Source organism: Mus musculus, chromosome X, assembly GCF_000001635.26.
Source record: "Mus musculus strain C57BL/6J chromosome X, GRCm38.p6 C57BL/6J".
In the NCBI taxonomy this organism is placed as follows: Eukaryota; Metazoa; Chordata; class Mammalia; order Rodentia; family Muridae; genus Mus; species Mus musculus.
The window spans coordinates 47,890,666-47,905,826 of record NC_000086.7 but is presented as its reverse complement, the minus strand read 5'-3'; the positions used below and the strand labels follow the sequence as shown (position 1 = coordinate 47,905,826).

The 15,161-nt window shown below is 41.3% G+C and overlaps 1 protein-coding gene and 1 pseudogene across 5 annotated transcripts in view; one reads left to right on the top strand and one right to left on the bottom strand.

Moving 5' to 3' along the window:
* Gm14648 (predicted gene 14648) lies at nucleotides 4,967–5,512 on the bottom strand (annotated as a pseudogene).
* The window catches only part of Smarca1 (SWI/SNF related, matrix associated, actin dependent regulator of chromatin, subfamily a, member 1), an 83,244-nt gene continuing 81,296 nt past the window's right edge, over nucleotides 13,214–15,161 (top strand). For 4 of the 5 annotated variants that reach the window (NM_001358618.1, NM_001290708.2, NM_053123.5 and 1 more), the window contains exon 1: nucleotides 13,214–13,601. In NM_001358618.1, the coding sequence (NP_001345547.1) occupies nucleotides 13,431–13,601 (171 nt within the window). In that variant the 5' untranslated portion in view covers nucleotides 13,214–13,430. The remainder of the gene's footprint in view (nucleotides 13,602–15,161) is intronic. The other variant, XM_017318646.2, reaches the window with a different exon arrangement.

Genomic DNA, 15,161 nt, shown 5'->3' with positions numbered 1-15,161 from the left:
GTTAAAAAGCCTTGCTTTTCCCACACAGAGATCCAACTATTGGAACTGCTTCCCATACAGAGCTGCATGCAAAGCTCATTCTTATTTACATATTCCTTTTTCACATTTTTGCGATGTATTTCTAGTTAGGCATTTCTATTTTGTTTACATATATTTTCCTTCCATGTAGAACTGACACTAAGAAAGGTTTATTACTGGGGGTCATGTATACTCTAGAGAAATGATGAGAGGCCCAGCAAGCAGAAACAACTAGCCTCCTTTGGCACGTGATGCCCTCCAGGCCCTCCTTTTCCCCTACACCTCACCTCCCATTTGGTGTTTCCCCTTTTCCTGGCTAAGTTTTCTTTCCATTTCTTGCATACATTGTTCTTCTCTTTGGACCATGTCTTCGGCTTGTCTTTCCACGTATTGAATCCCACAGGCATTACCCGGACCTACTTGTCTTCACATCTCAGAAGCTAAAGAGAACCAACGGAAACAATACAGAATCAACCTGTCTTGCTTGGATCCATGAATCTGTCTTTGTTGCATTTTTGTTTGTTAGTTGGTTGAATTCTTTCTTTTAATTTTTAAGTTATATTTGAGTGTGTGCACGTGTGTGTGTGTGTGTGTGTGTGTGTGTGTGTGTGTGTGTGTCTGACATTTGTGGTGCTCAAAGGACAATTTGAAGGAGTCAGTTATTTCCTACCAGCATGTGTGTCCCTTGAAATTTAGGTTGTCAAGTCTGACAGCAATGCCTTTACATTCTGAGCCATCTTATCAGCTCTGACTTTTCTTTTGTTCGGTTCTATTTTTGAGACAGGATCTCTCATTCTATAGCTCAGGCTGTCATGGAACTCATTAGATAGAGCAGGCAACTCTCAAAATCAAAACAATCCTCCTGCCTCAATCTCACAAGACAATACCTGCTGGGATTACAGATAGGAATCACCACACCTGGTTTTGAATGTACTTTTGTTCAATTATATAAGGAAGATCCCTGGGACTTGCACGTGCTAGACCAGTGTTCTATTACTGAGTTTCATCCATAAGTCCTTGGATATGTCTTTTTACAGACACTGTGCAAGACTATTCTTTGCAGACTTGAATTCAATGCAATTTAGCCATCATGACTTTGGAATTGAACATGTGCCATAGTTAGAGGCAACAAGATTGGTTTGATCACAAATCCCAGTGTTCAATTGTTTATCCACTTGAACACCGCTAGCGTGCCATCTTGGTTTTGACCTTTATAGTATATAAAATTACAAAAAAATGCTCATAAAATATTCATCATCTTTCCAAAGAATCAGAGATGGGAATGTTGAAATACAGAGTGTAAAATTGATAAAACATCTACAAAGTGTCAAGATGATACTCATCAAACCCATAAGCTGATCAAAAAATCCTGAGAATTAATATAAAATTTTCTTGAATTGGAACTTTAGAAAGCCTAAGGAAAAGGACAGAATTATGCCTGCATTGCAAATCGGTGACATTTATTGGGAATAAAATCAGCCATGTTTGCAAAATCAAGTAAAAATCTCTAACTTCATGTTTAAACAAAATAAAAATTAAAGTAAGCAAGACAATACTTTTTAAAACCATAAAATTCGAGAGGAGGGGACAGACTTTTATTATCCTTATAATTTTTATCCTTTAGCAATGCGTGTCAGATGCTTGAGCCAGGAATTTAACCCAGTGACTTGCAAAACTAAGGTCACCACTAGGCGGCATTAGTTATGAGTTATAAACAGGTTTTATTGTGAGGTTTTAAAGTTAGCATACAAAATAATGCATCCCATCGTGACATTTTCATACATATGTATGATTATTATACTTTGTTCTCATTATTCTCCTTTCTCACCACCCTGTCTTGTGTCTCCACTAGCTAGTTCTCTTCTTTTCCCAGGTCACTCTTCCCTTCTGTTTTGTTACTACAAAACATCAAGACTTTGAATACAGCTTCTGCATGTGAATGCTGCAAGGTGCAAGTAATACTTAGTCAACACTGGTATAGATACAATAAGATGATTTATGAAGATTGCCTGAGTGCATCTACCTTGGGACTCTGATTGATGAAGACAGTGTGGCCCCAGACTGATCTTACCCCAATGCAGGTACCATAGAGGGAGAGAAGAGCCTAGTCTTGGTTTTCATTTTAAGTCTCAGTGCAGAGTATAAGAAACATATACTCAGGCAATCTTCATAGATGATATTACTGTTGATAGATACATGGCATACCCTCACTTTTATCTCTCTAGCTTCAACAAACAAAAGCCAAAGAAGTGAGAAGAACTCAAGTAGGAAGAGAAGAGAAGTTAGAAGTGAGGGCCTCGTGGGAATGATGAGATAAAGCTGTGTTGGGGAGCAGTAGGGGCCTAGGCCTTAGAGGTCTGATAGACAGATGACTTCCTTAGTGGATGGCAGCATGTGTGGATAACCGGACACTTCCGGCAAGAAAACTACAGTCAGAGATCAAGGAATGGGCTCCTCCCCTCCCCTCCAACTGATATTTCAGTCTTCTTTTTTTTTTTTTCTTTTTAAACTCTGAAGTTCAAAATCCAATATGGTGATCCTGAAGAAGGGAGAAGATAGATCCTAGTTTCATTGAGTCTAAGTAGGAAGTGACTGAAAGAATTCCCAATGAATTGACTGAGTTTTATGCGGATAACCTCATCACTGTTCTCTGGAAACAAATAATGTCCAGGTAGAGGCTGTAGTATACTCAGCAGTAAGTACCCCACACAATAGCATTTCCATAGGCATCTGTGAAGCAGGTAGTACTTTTATAGGAATCTGTTAAACATGCCTTACAGAAAAAGATGAAAGGCCTGGAATTTTCCAAGAGGTGTTAAAGAGCAAAGTCAATCTAGAAATGCAGTCTCATTTCCTGGACACATGTTCCTTCCTCCAATGTCGGTATTAATTTAGCTCTATCTAGCTCCCCTATCTGCTATTATTTTACCTGATGGAACCCTCAGTTCTTCAGTGCTCACCTTACCAGGGCCGTCCGCTTTGAAGTTCTTCTCCCATTACTGCTCTGCTGGAAAGGAATGCTCCCGCTTCTGTGCAACAGTGCCTCTTTGTACCTTTTAGAGAACTTCTTGGAACACTTCAAGGTCTGTCCTGTATCACATTGTTGCAGAACGAAGGAGCACATGATGGCCTCTGCTCATTCTTATCTCTACTCTCCCACCAGTTTCTCAGCACTATATACTCACCCTTTCTGAAGTAAATGCTTATTAAAAAATCTGTTTATATTTCCTATGATGTATCTGCTATTTCCCCTTCCTTTAATGTGCATAAAAGAGATATTCACATTTTAACAATAACTGTAAAGCAAATGCCCATGTAAATTCTGTCTGAATAGAGACAGGAAATCAAACACATTACCTCTCTCATCATTCTTCCCCCAGCTCAGGATTAAACCCGGGCCAGTTGTTGAGCCAGAATTCTCTGAAGTACAGAAATTACTGTGTTATTTTCATTTGCTAAGATCTGGGCCATACTGTCTGTTTTAAAAAAAAAAAAACCTGAAGATTGGGCTATGGGGGCAGCTTAGTGAGAACAGGTTTTCTTAGCAGAGTCAGGGCTGTAGATTTGATACCCAGCACCACAAAAAATTTATTATCCCCTCTGGCCATAAACAAAAATCTTGACTTTTGTGTTAAGTGTTTCCTCCTTGTTCTTATTTTTATGTTATAACATATAAGCAAGAGATATATACATATATTTGCATGTTTAAGGATATATAGTATATACTTCATATTTTATTAATTTCACCTAATAGTCTCTCACAAAAGTGGTTGTATATAGATGCAGTACATTTTCACTGAATCCTTGGAACAAGTAACATCTACTGGTGAGTTTACTGTGTGGCTGAAATGGTCCCTTTCATCCCTGCCTTATTTATTCACCTTAGATCTGCAAGACCTTGGCTCAAGCATCTCTCTGCATCTGGGGCAGACTCTGGAAGCTAGCAGTTCAAGTTCTCTCTTTATTTTGCTCTCCAAATATGAACAGAATGCACTTCCTTGAAGTAGCATTTATGTGGCACATCTCTGTCTCTACCACAATATATGTTTTCAATTCTAGTAATGTAATGTAATGTAGTGTAATTCCAGATTGGCTTCCAAAGTAGCTCCATAATGTCAGAGCCATGGGGGAATCTGCCAATAATGTCTACATACAGGGAGTGAAACTATTCTAAGAGAGAAGTGTAGGCGGGGTGGTATCATCCAAGCCATTTGACAGTGGATAAGTCTACAGGTATTGCTGTTTGCCCTCTGGTCTTGCTTTGGTCTAGGTTTTCTTCACTATGCTCATCTTCTTTCTCTTTGGAATGCTAACATACATTCTGTGCAATTATATGTTGTGTGGTGGTTTGAATAGAATTGCCACCCCCATAGGATCATAGATTTAAATGGCTGTCACCAAAGAATGGCACTATGAGGAGGTATGGCCCTGTAAGCAGAACTGTGTCATTGGGGGTGCACTTTGGGATTTCAAATGCTCAAACCAGGCCCAGTCTCTCTTTCTTTTATTTAATAATCCAGATGTAGACCTCTCATCCCCTCTCCAGGGCCATGATGGGTCCATGGGGGCTAGGGAGCGGAATGTGGTGGTTTGAATGAGAAATGGTCCACCTCGGCTCAGGTATTTGAAAAATTTGGTTCGCAGATTGAGGCACTTCTTGGGCTTGTTTAGGAAGGCCTTGCTGGAGAAAGTATGTCCTGGGGGGGGGGTGTGGGAACCTTTGGGTGTTGACGTTCTCATAGCACTTCCAATTTACTTTCTATGCTCTCTGCTTGTGTTGAAAGATGTGAGCTCTCAGCTTCCCTTTGTTTCCAGCTATTAGGTCTGATGCTTGCTGCCATGCCTCCCACCAGGATGGACTCTTATCTTGTTGCCATGCCTCCAACCAGGATGGACTCTTATCTTGTTGCCATGCCTCCCACCAGGATGGACTCTTTTTTTTTTTTTTTCCTGGTGCTGGTATTTTATTTCTTTGTGTACATTAGGCCATGAATTCGTATGGAATGGGCTCCAACAGCTCAGGCTCTTTTCCGTTAGTCCTCACAAAGTGTGCTTCTCTGGGTGGCGCAGGCTGGCGCTTCAGCTGTACCCAGGTGCCCTTCTCTTTGGCTTCCTTTTTCTTCTGGTCATTCTCTTTCACCCGCTTCAGGAAGCTGTCTCTGCTCTTTGAGTGCTTGATGTGCTCAATCCGCACATTGATCCTCTTGGCCAGAATTTTGCCCTTAACCTGCTTGTTGACAATGATGCCCACGGCATGCTGGGTGACATTGTAGACTCTTCCGGTTTTGCCGTGGTAGCACTTATGGGGCATTCCTTTTTGAACAGTGCCCATTCCCTTGATGTCTACAATATCACCCTTCTTGTAGATTCGCATGTATGTGGCCAAAGGAACAACGCCATGTTTCCTAAAAGGCCTAGAGAACATGTACCGGGTGCCTCTCCTCTTTCCCTTTGTGTTCGTCATTTTGGCGAGTTACTGGAAGATGACTGCGGCCCAGGATGGACTCTTATCACTCTTACATTGTAAGCTGAATTAAACTTTTCCTTCTGAAAGGCCCTATCGGCAGCTGACAGACAGATACAGATTCTTACACTCAACCATTGAACTGAAGTCTGGGACCCCTATGTTTGAATTAGGGGAAGAATTGAAGAAGCTGAAGTGGAGGGTGACCCAGTAGGAAGACCAACAGTCTCAACTAACTTAGACCCTCCCACCCCTGGCAGATACCAGTGATGGAACCACAAACCAGGCAGCATACCCAGGCTGGTCTGACATTCCTAGAACATATATAGCAGAGGACTGCCTGGTCTGGTCTGAGGGAGAAAAGATGTGCCAAATCCTGTAGAGTCTTGAGACCCCAGTGAAGGGGGATGGGGGGACACCCTCTCAGAGGCAAGGGAATGGGGTGAGGAGCTGTGTATGTGTGTGTGTGTGGGGGGAGGGGATTAGGGGAGTAATGGCTGGAATGTAAATAAATAAAATAATTAATTAAAAAATTATGAAAAAAAAGAAAGTTACGCTGTTCTTTGTATTTTATCACAACAGCAGAAAAGTCACTGATACTACTGTAAAGGAGACTTGAAGATGTTTTATGCATGGCTCTTTCTCTTTGCTGTCTCTAGGCTGAGTTTGGATTCTGTGTCACAGAAGCTGTAGTTCCCATGTCCTGTATTTTTTTTTTCCAAAAGTGAAGAGGATGAATACATCTGTGTCATTTGAGGATGTGAATGTGAATATTTCATGAGACAAATGGCATGGCCTGGATAATACTCAGACTCTGTACAGAGCCATGATGCCAGAGAGAGATCTATGGCACATGGTATTTAGGGAATGCCGTACCAGATCTGAAGTGATCTTCAAATGAGCAAGAATCATACTGATGGATGATTGAAGATATTCCAAACCATAGTGTCCCAGCCGTCTAGAAAATGAATGGCCCACATTAAAAGGCACCATAAACCCTGAGACAAACAGTTGCTGTAACTCGTCAGTGCAGATAGCAACATATCCACCACATAGAACATTCATTCAAGGTAAAGATATAATTTGAACGGAAACTGTATTTCAGTGGGTTATAAGTAATAGAAACTAAGAATGATGCCTGAATAAGTGAACCTTGTATTGTTGTATGTGTGACATCTGTTAAGACTGGGAAGCCAGGACAAGATAAAAGAAGGGAAACGAAAGAAACAGGAAAAACTGACGTAGAAGTCCAATGGTATTGTATGGAGGGTGAAGAGCTAAATGTCGCCATACTGTCAGGCCTTAGACTGAACACTCCTTCATTATTTTCAAAAAGGGAATCATTCTATTATAGAATCTGACATGTAACCTGCTCTGTCGAATACAAAGTAATTTTTAAAGACGAATTAGGTATGTTCTCTCCTTCAGGTAGGTGTCAATCTAAGTTGGGAAGTGTCTTCTTGACTCTTTTGCCCAATTTACTGCCTTTCTAGGGAACTTGCCTTTAGAAAAGTATATTACATTAATGCGCATTACATTGCTAACCCTTACAAATGAGAATAGACTCAGCTAACTTGGCAACTGTTTAGGGATGACTTCCAGTCAGGTTTTTTTTTTTTTTTTAAATACACTTGGCTCAATCTGAATATTATAATGTTACCTTGAGTTTTATCTTTTTGTTAATTAACATTCACTGACAACTTTATACACTAATACCTTCCAATATGTTTTTCATTCATTTAAAATTCTTTTCATCCATTTTTATATTGTATCTTTATTAACCACGTTGTTATATATTATCATGTTTTGCAGATGCAAGTTTGAGGCTAGAGAGATTAAACAAGTGAGTAGAATTTGAACTCCAAGCTTTTGGATCTGCTACTCCGCCAGAAATAATTTTTACCATGAATGATATTATGCATTTAACAAACACAATTTATATCATTTATCATGTTTTATATCTTAGGGTATCAATCCAATCAAATTCCAGGATTGGAAAGCTCATATCAATTTTATGTATCTTTTTTTCTCATCTAGGTTTTACATGATAATTTCTAAAAGTAGAAAAATCTTTATATTCATGCAGTTTAAAATGGTTATAGTTAAAAGCAGTTCCTTACTCCTCAGCTCACTAGTTAAAAGCAGTTCCTTACTCCTCAGCTCACATTACTGTACTCAGTAAAACAATCCAGATTGCTTCTACTACGTCACACATCACTGTAGCCACATTGTTTCTTTAGGATAAAATGGTGTTGTTTTCTCACTCTGTAGCCCAGGCTGGTCCTAATCCCTTGAACTTTTCACTCTCTTGTGATTAGTGGTGTATGTTACCACACTCACGTTTTCCTTTCCCGTGTTTGGCTCACTCTACTAGTTCACACTTCTTGCTTTAAGCAATGTTTTAATTTTCACCCTTTACCATTTTCTTTATTCCTTACATAAAGAAGCAGCTTCCTCACAGACAACTAGACATAATAGAAAAGAAAAAAAATGTCTCCCGTAGTCCTCCCACATTGCTGTGACTACTGGTAACATTTGGAGCAGGAATTTTCACGATTCACATAAATTCTTTCTTTCCTTTTTGTCTAAAATGAGAACATTATGTTCTTGACTTTCCCTTTCATTAACTTTATATTAAGAGAATATTTCTGTGTCAATAAATACCTATTTATATAATCACTCTTTAAAAATTCTTCTAGATTTTTATTTTATGTCTTGCCTACATGTAAGCCTGTACACTGTATGCATGCAGTGCCCTAGGAGGCCAGGAGAGGGCATCAGATTTCTTTTTTTTCCATTTTTTATTAGGTATTTAGCTCATTTACATTTCCAATGCTATACCAAAAGTCCCCCATACCCACCCCCACTCCCCTACCCACCCAATCCCCCTTTTTGGCCCTGGCGTTCCCCTGTACTGGGGCATATAAGGTTTGCAAGTCCAATGGGCCTCTCTTTGCAGTGATGGCCGACTAGGCCATCTTTTGATACATATTCAGCTAGAGACAAGAGCTCTGGGGTACTGCTTAGTTCATATTGTTGTTCCACCTATAGGGTTGCAGTTCCCTTTAGTTCCTTGGGTGCTTTCTCTAGTTCCTCCATTGGGGGCCCTGTGGTCCATTCAATAGCTGACTGTGAGCATCCACTTCTGTGTTTGCTAGGCCCTGGCATAGTCTCACAAGAGACAGCTATATCTGGGTCCTTTCAGCAAAATCTTGCTAGTGTATGCAATGGTGTCAGCGTTTGGAAGCTGATCATGGGATGGATCTCTGGATATGGCAATCACTAGATGGTCCATCCTTTCGTCACACTTCCAAATTTTGTCTCTGTAACTCCTTCCATGGGTGTTTCGTTTCCTATTCTAAGAAGGGGCAAAGTGTCCACACTTTGGTCTTCGTTCTCTTGAGTTTAATGTGTTTAGCAAATTGTATCTTATATCTTGGGTATCCTAAGTTTCTGGGCTAATATCCACTTATCAGTGAGTACATATTGTGCGAGTTCCTTTGTGATTGGGTTACCTCACTCAGGATGATGTCCTCCAGGTCCATCCATTTGCCTAGGAATTTCATAAATTCATTCTTTTTAATAGCTGAGTAGTACTCCATTGTGTAAATGTACCACATTTTCTGTATCCATTCCTCTGTTGAGGGGCACCTGGGTTCTTTCCAGCTTCTGGCTATTATAAATAAGGCTGCTATGAACATAGTGGAGCATGTGTCCTTCTTACCGGTTGGGGCATCTTCTGGATATATGCCCAGATTTCTTAGACCTGGAGTTGTGAGCCAGATGGTTGTGAACCACTCTATGGGTGCTGCGAGTTGAACTGTGTCCTCTAGAAGAACAGCAGTGTTTTTAACTGGTGAACCATCTCTTTGGCCCCCAGCTAATCATTCTTAATGCTTGTGTAATACTGTATTTGTGACTGTGCCTTAGAGTTGTTTTCTAATCTCTTCTTGAATAGCTAAGTTGTTTCCATTAGGGTTTCCCCTTCTTAGTAGTAACTGTCCTGAGAATCATTACTGTTTGGATAATTTATTGGAAACACCAGGGAGATAGGTTATAGATACTTTTCAGTCAATTTCTCCATAGTTTCCATGATTAAGGAGGAAGCCCCATGAAGAAGAGGGAACTTGATAAAGATGAAATGAAAGAAAGAATGAGAGGTCGCATGACTTTGGGATTTGAATCTGGCTTATAATACTTACTAGCTATGGGCCTTTAGAATTTAACCTCCTTAAATTTCTATTTTTGTCATCTGCAAAACAAATGTGTTTATTTTTATCTGACAAAATTATTGGGAGGATCAGAAATGTCAGATAGTAAGAATGTAGTATACCAAGGGTCAAGGAACATTGTAGAAGAGGAGGAAAAGGCTGGAAGAGACAAAGGATGTGGAGACATGCAGCAGAAAGATGTCTTCAGTATGTGATGTAGCTATTGCACTGAGGCTGTGGCTACAAGCAGAAGACAAGCACAAGAATGGGCCCATTATCTTTTCATCATGGATGAAAGGTGAGACCAAGGTCCCATCTCTCCATGAGGGAGTATAGGCTGTTAAATGTTGTCAGGGAAGGAGTGTAATTTTCTTTGGTAGTGGTAGCCACTGATAAGTCACACTCTTGCTTTAGAAAATAACCTCTTACCCACGTGTGGGCAAAATCTCTAACTCAACTCAGTGGGTCACACACAAAGGGAAGATGCAAAAGTATAATGTGACTTGCTGAGAAGGCATGTTCCAGCGAGAAGAGGGGTATAAGGCAGGGGCTCCAATTATTTAAATCAATGTATGACATTGCCAAATGATTAAAAAGTAAATAGTATGAGGAAAGAATATAGTACACTATGTGTTACAGGATTAAGAGGATAAAACATGTCTGTTAAATATGACCATTAGTTTTTTCTTAACACCATCAGTACCAAGAACATACGGCTTTAAAAATCACCACTACCATAATTTAAAATAGAACAAAAGAAAAAAAATGAGAAAGATTGTTGGCTCAGTCAGACTGGTATCATAGCAGCAACAAAGATACTTTGACCGGAACCCTGTGTTCTAGCCTTGAAAGATAATAATGTGGTTTGAAGCCATCATGTGGTTCCCACGAGAAATTTCAGATATAGGCTAAGAGAAGGAACACCAAGTCCTTGAAGTGGCCTTCATGAATTTTGTGAAATAATGAGTGCATTCTGGTAGTTACTGAATTGTGTAACTTCTATGATGTTCATATTCGTTAAAATAGGCATCTAGTATTGGAGGCAAGATTAAATTTGAGATTCCTACATTCACATGGCTCTTGTTCTTATAATCACTTGCCTTGTTCTCCAACCCCAATGGAATTGTGAAGCTAAAGACCATTTCAAAACACAAGTTCATATTAGGGTAGAGCAGCCGCAGCTAGACCAGGGTGTTGAGAATCATAAGCAAGCTGACTTGAACAAAGTCTACAAATTATGAATTCTAGGCAGATTCACAATAGGAGGGTACATAGCAGCTGTTGCTCTAAGCCAAAGGCTAATATTTACATGAATCCTGTGGCAAAGTCTATTGACTAAGCATCAACCTTTACAGCCAAATGTGTATACTTGAATGCACTTTCAGCACTGTCTCAAAAAGGAAGAATCACGTAATATATATGTGGGGAAATTGCCAAAGTACAAATATGTTCTATTCCCACCCAAATCAATTCCCACATTCTTCTCTTGAAATGTGGAACACATGTTCACACAGAAAAAGTTTTCCTGATGAAAGTGCATTTAATTCATGGTATACCATAAACAGGTACAGTAGCAATGAGTGTCACATAGTACTTTGTTAGCAGGAACACAGCAACAGGTAACAAATATTTCTTGTGCTTTTATACCTTTTCTACAAGCTGCAGGTGATAAAAAAGGGAATTCTATTTTCTCTCAGTTGAAGTTTGGATAAAAAACAGAAAAAAAAATCCTTCTATTTCCTCTGTTTGGTAGGTATGTGTATTTTACTGTGTCCCTTCAGGTCTCCTGTAACTTGTTTAGCAAAGGACCTTAATGATTGAGGAGATTGTACAAGCAGTGGGGGGAGGGGTAAGAATTTGTACTACTTAATATATTTTCATATATAATAGAAAATTCATATTCAAATGGTGAGTTATTTGACTTAATTCCCTCCTCCTCCACCTCTTTTTCATGGAATCTGATGCTTCAAGAATACCAGCTCTTCTTGTACTAAGGCACCCAATGATTGTACTTCAGTAAAGAAACATGAACGGTGGACTGGGGTGGAGGGATCCACAAATAATGAAGGTAAAATGAGCAGATATTATCATCAAGTTCTTCTCTCCCTTTGGCACAATCCTTGCCTCTTTCTCTGTGTTTAAAATTTGACCATGAATGAAGGATGGTTGCATATGCCTGTAATCCTAGAGCTTGAAAAGCAGAAGCAGAGATGCTGCAAAGTAAAGGTCACCTTGGCTTATAGGGCAAGACCCTACCTTCAAAGAAAGAAATGGAAGAGAGGGAAAGAAGTAGGGAAAAAAAGAGAGGGGAAAGAGAGGAGGAAGGGTAGGGGGAGAAGGAAGAGAGAGAGAGAGAGAGAGGGAGAGAGAGGGAGAGAGAGAGAGAGAGAGAGAGAGAGAGAGAAGGAGAAACTAGTTTAGAGACAGAATCTCTCAGCCATTCACTACACTAAGGTATGGATGACCCAGTAATAGATAATATTTGGGTTCATCTGACTGCTATGGTACTATTTGCACAAGTCACACCTTATTTTAGATGGGTTGTTTAGGAAGGTGTGTTGATGGAAGTTAACCAAACCACAGCTACTCTGGAAAGTATTTGCTTCATTTTGGAAACAGTATGCTTTGTGATTGTTTTGTTATACTGTTTCTTACATGTTATATTGTCTGTTATCTCTAATGACAGAACTTTAAAGGCTAAGATATCAGTCTTTCTATTGTTGATAAATGATGAGGAGACAAAGAAGCAACAGTTAATAGACTTGTTTATCCATACTTGCACTGTTTACAAAATACATTCAGTGATCATTGATTAATAGAAAGATGTGAACAGAACAGAAATGAAAAAAAAAACCATAGCCGTTCAATTCAATGATCCATATTAGGTAACCTATCACAAGTTGCCCTAGGTTTTGTGGAAGACTTAGACATTGTCCCCCTTGAGTTTTAAAATTCAGGGGTGCTGTCAAAAGAGGGACTCCTGCATATTGGCCATTTGAGAAAACCAGAAAGAAAAGCAGAACACTTACTCATAAAATGTGAGTCAAGTTTCACCTTCTACCAGAATATTTAACATCAAGTGATTCAAGTTCTCTTTCAGCAGAGTCTCCGAAGGTGACTGTTAACCACCAATCTAATCCTTTCAGAAACCCGGGAAAGGGCAGTCCTTAGAGGGACTGTGGGCTTTCCAAGGAAACACTATGCAGAGAAAGACCAATAGCACTCATAAGCAGAGGAGTTCTTTGTGCAAGAAGGGGAGAGCGCCCCAAGGTACAGAGGTGCAGAATAGGTAGAACAGATTGAAGGGAAAGAGAATTTCTTCTGCACACATCTGTCAGGGGAACTCAGGCTCACTGTTGGGGGCATATGGAGAAGTAGAAAATTTAAGGGGCCACGAGCTGTGGGTTTCGTTCTCCACCCCCGAGTGCACCCCACAGTCAGGCAACAGTTGGTCCTGTGGGACCAGCCTGGGCTCTGGATGGGGAGGGGGAGTCTCGCGATTGGTGAGGGGGGGCGGAGGGGAGGGCGATGGGGGGAGGCCATGACGTAGGGTGGGTGGACGGAAGTGGGGCAGGGTTGAGGGTTATTTAAAGAAGGTGGGGGGCGAGCGAAGGGGTTGGAAGCTAGTATTCTCCACCCCTGCTCTAGCAAGCTCTTTCCAGCGCAGCCACCGCTGTCGCACAGGAACCTCCCTTCTCCCCTTCCTCGTCCCACCTCGTCTTTCCCGCTCCAACGCCATGGAGCCGGACACGGCCACAGAGGCAGCCACCGTGGCAGTTTCGGATGCCAGAGCCACAGTCGTGGTTGTAGAGGATGAGCAGCCCGGGCCGTCCACCTTTAAAGAGGAGGGAGCGGCTGCTGCCGCCACCGAAGGCACCACGGCCACTGAGAAGGGCGAGAAGAAGGAGGTAAATAGGAAAGGGGTGTGTGCGCGCGCTCTGTGTGTGCTGGACACATCCCGTGCCTGGCCCCTCACAGGGGCCCAAACCCTGACCTTTTGGCGCCGACAGGTACCAAAATCACTGCAGGGATGGGGGCAGCGGGGCGGCAGAACCATCTAGCATTCCCTCCCCTCCCCCTTTCCTGCTGGCCGCCTGCTGAGCGGGGGCGGGGCAGGGCGGGGGCGCGGCCGGGTAGCGGGGTATCCCGATCCTGAGCCCCGAGTCTCTCCTAGACTCGGGCCTCCCTCTACCTTCCCGGAACTGGGGGAACCTTGTGGGGGATGGGACTGTGCAGGAAAATGCCTCCGCCTCTCTCTCTCTCTCTCTCTCTCTCTCTCTCTCTCTCTCTCTCTCTCTCTCTCTCTCTCGTTGCTCGCTCTTCTACCCCCCTCTTCCCGTCGGCCTCTGCCTGGGAAATCTGGGCCCTTCAGTCCCACCATCAGGCTGATGGGGATTTGGCTCGGGCTTATTTTTGTAATTTAAATTTCAAGGTGCTACTGGTGGTGGTGGTGGCGGCGGGCAGGAGGGGGAAGAGGGAGAATGGTTGGAAGATAATGCTTGCTGTGATTGGCAGTGTCTGTCTTTGGGATTACAGAAATAAAAAAAAATAATAATCTCTCATGTTCCTTTGATCCTTGCCTCATGGTGAGGAGGGGGTGTTATGTCAAGAAAACATCCTCTCTGCGCTTTATCTTACAACCCTCACACTGAGGAACCATGCTGTCTTAGGAAAATGTCCAACCTTTGCACCCTCTCCCTCTCCTGCCCCGCCCCTGATGGTATAGTGTTTCACTCTGGGACACCCAGATGATTCCCCTTATCTGGCCTTTGGCCTTCCAGCCTTTTGCTTCCCTTGCCTAGTGGGGAACCATTCACTCCTGGACACGTTTATTTTAAACGTTGTAAAGTCCTACTCTGTAGGATGAACACAGGAGAGAAGACCACTGTCACACCTATTACAGACAAATCCAGGAAGTAGGTATTATCTCCCATGAATATACAAGTAAAATTATACAATGCTTTGAAAAATCGATGTTAAAGAATAGGGTGGAACATAAGAAGTTTTGATATATAATAAAATTGCAGAACAGATCGTTTATAGGTGGATTTCCCCCCATTTAACAATATACACGATGATTTAAAAATGGTGGGTAATTGAAATTATGCTTTAAGAATCTCAAGTGACTTTGTATAAATCATTATACAATGGCATATGACTAAATGAATAGCTTTTTGGGGGAAATTAACACATTTTGCCTTGAATTAGAAGAATGATGCTAAATCCATTAGTTAGTTAAGTTGATTAAACAGAAAGTGCTAAGTGAAAATCATGGGAAACACTGGGTGTAAGATGTGTGTGGTACTTAGATCATTAAGACGGCACAGATCATTAAAGCTGGGCCAGATACCAAGTATTTGGTTAAGAAATTTAAAATGCATCTAGTGTCTTTTATTCTCTGGACTAGGCAAATATAAGTGTTAATTATTTCTTCTTCTTCACATGGGACTCAATGTTGAATTTTGAAA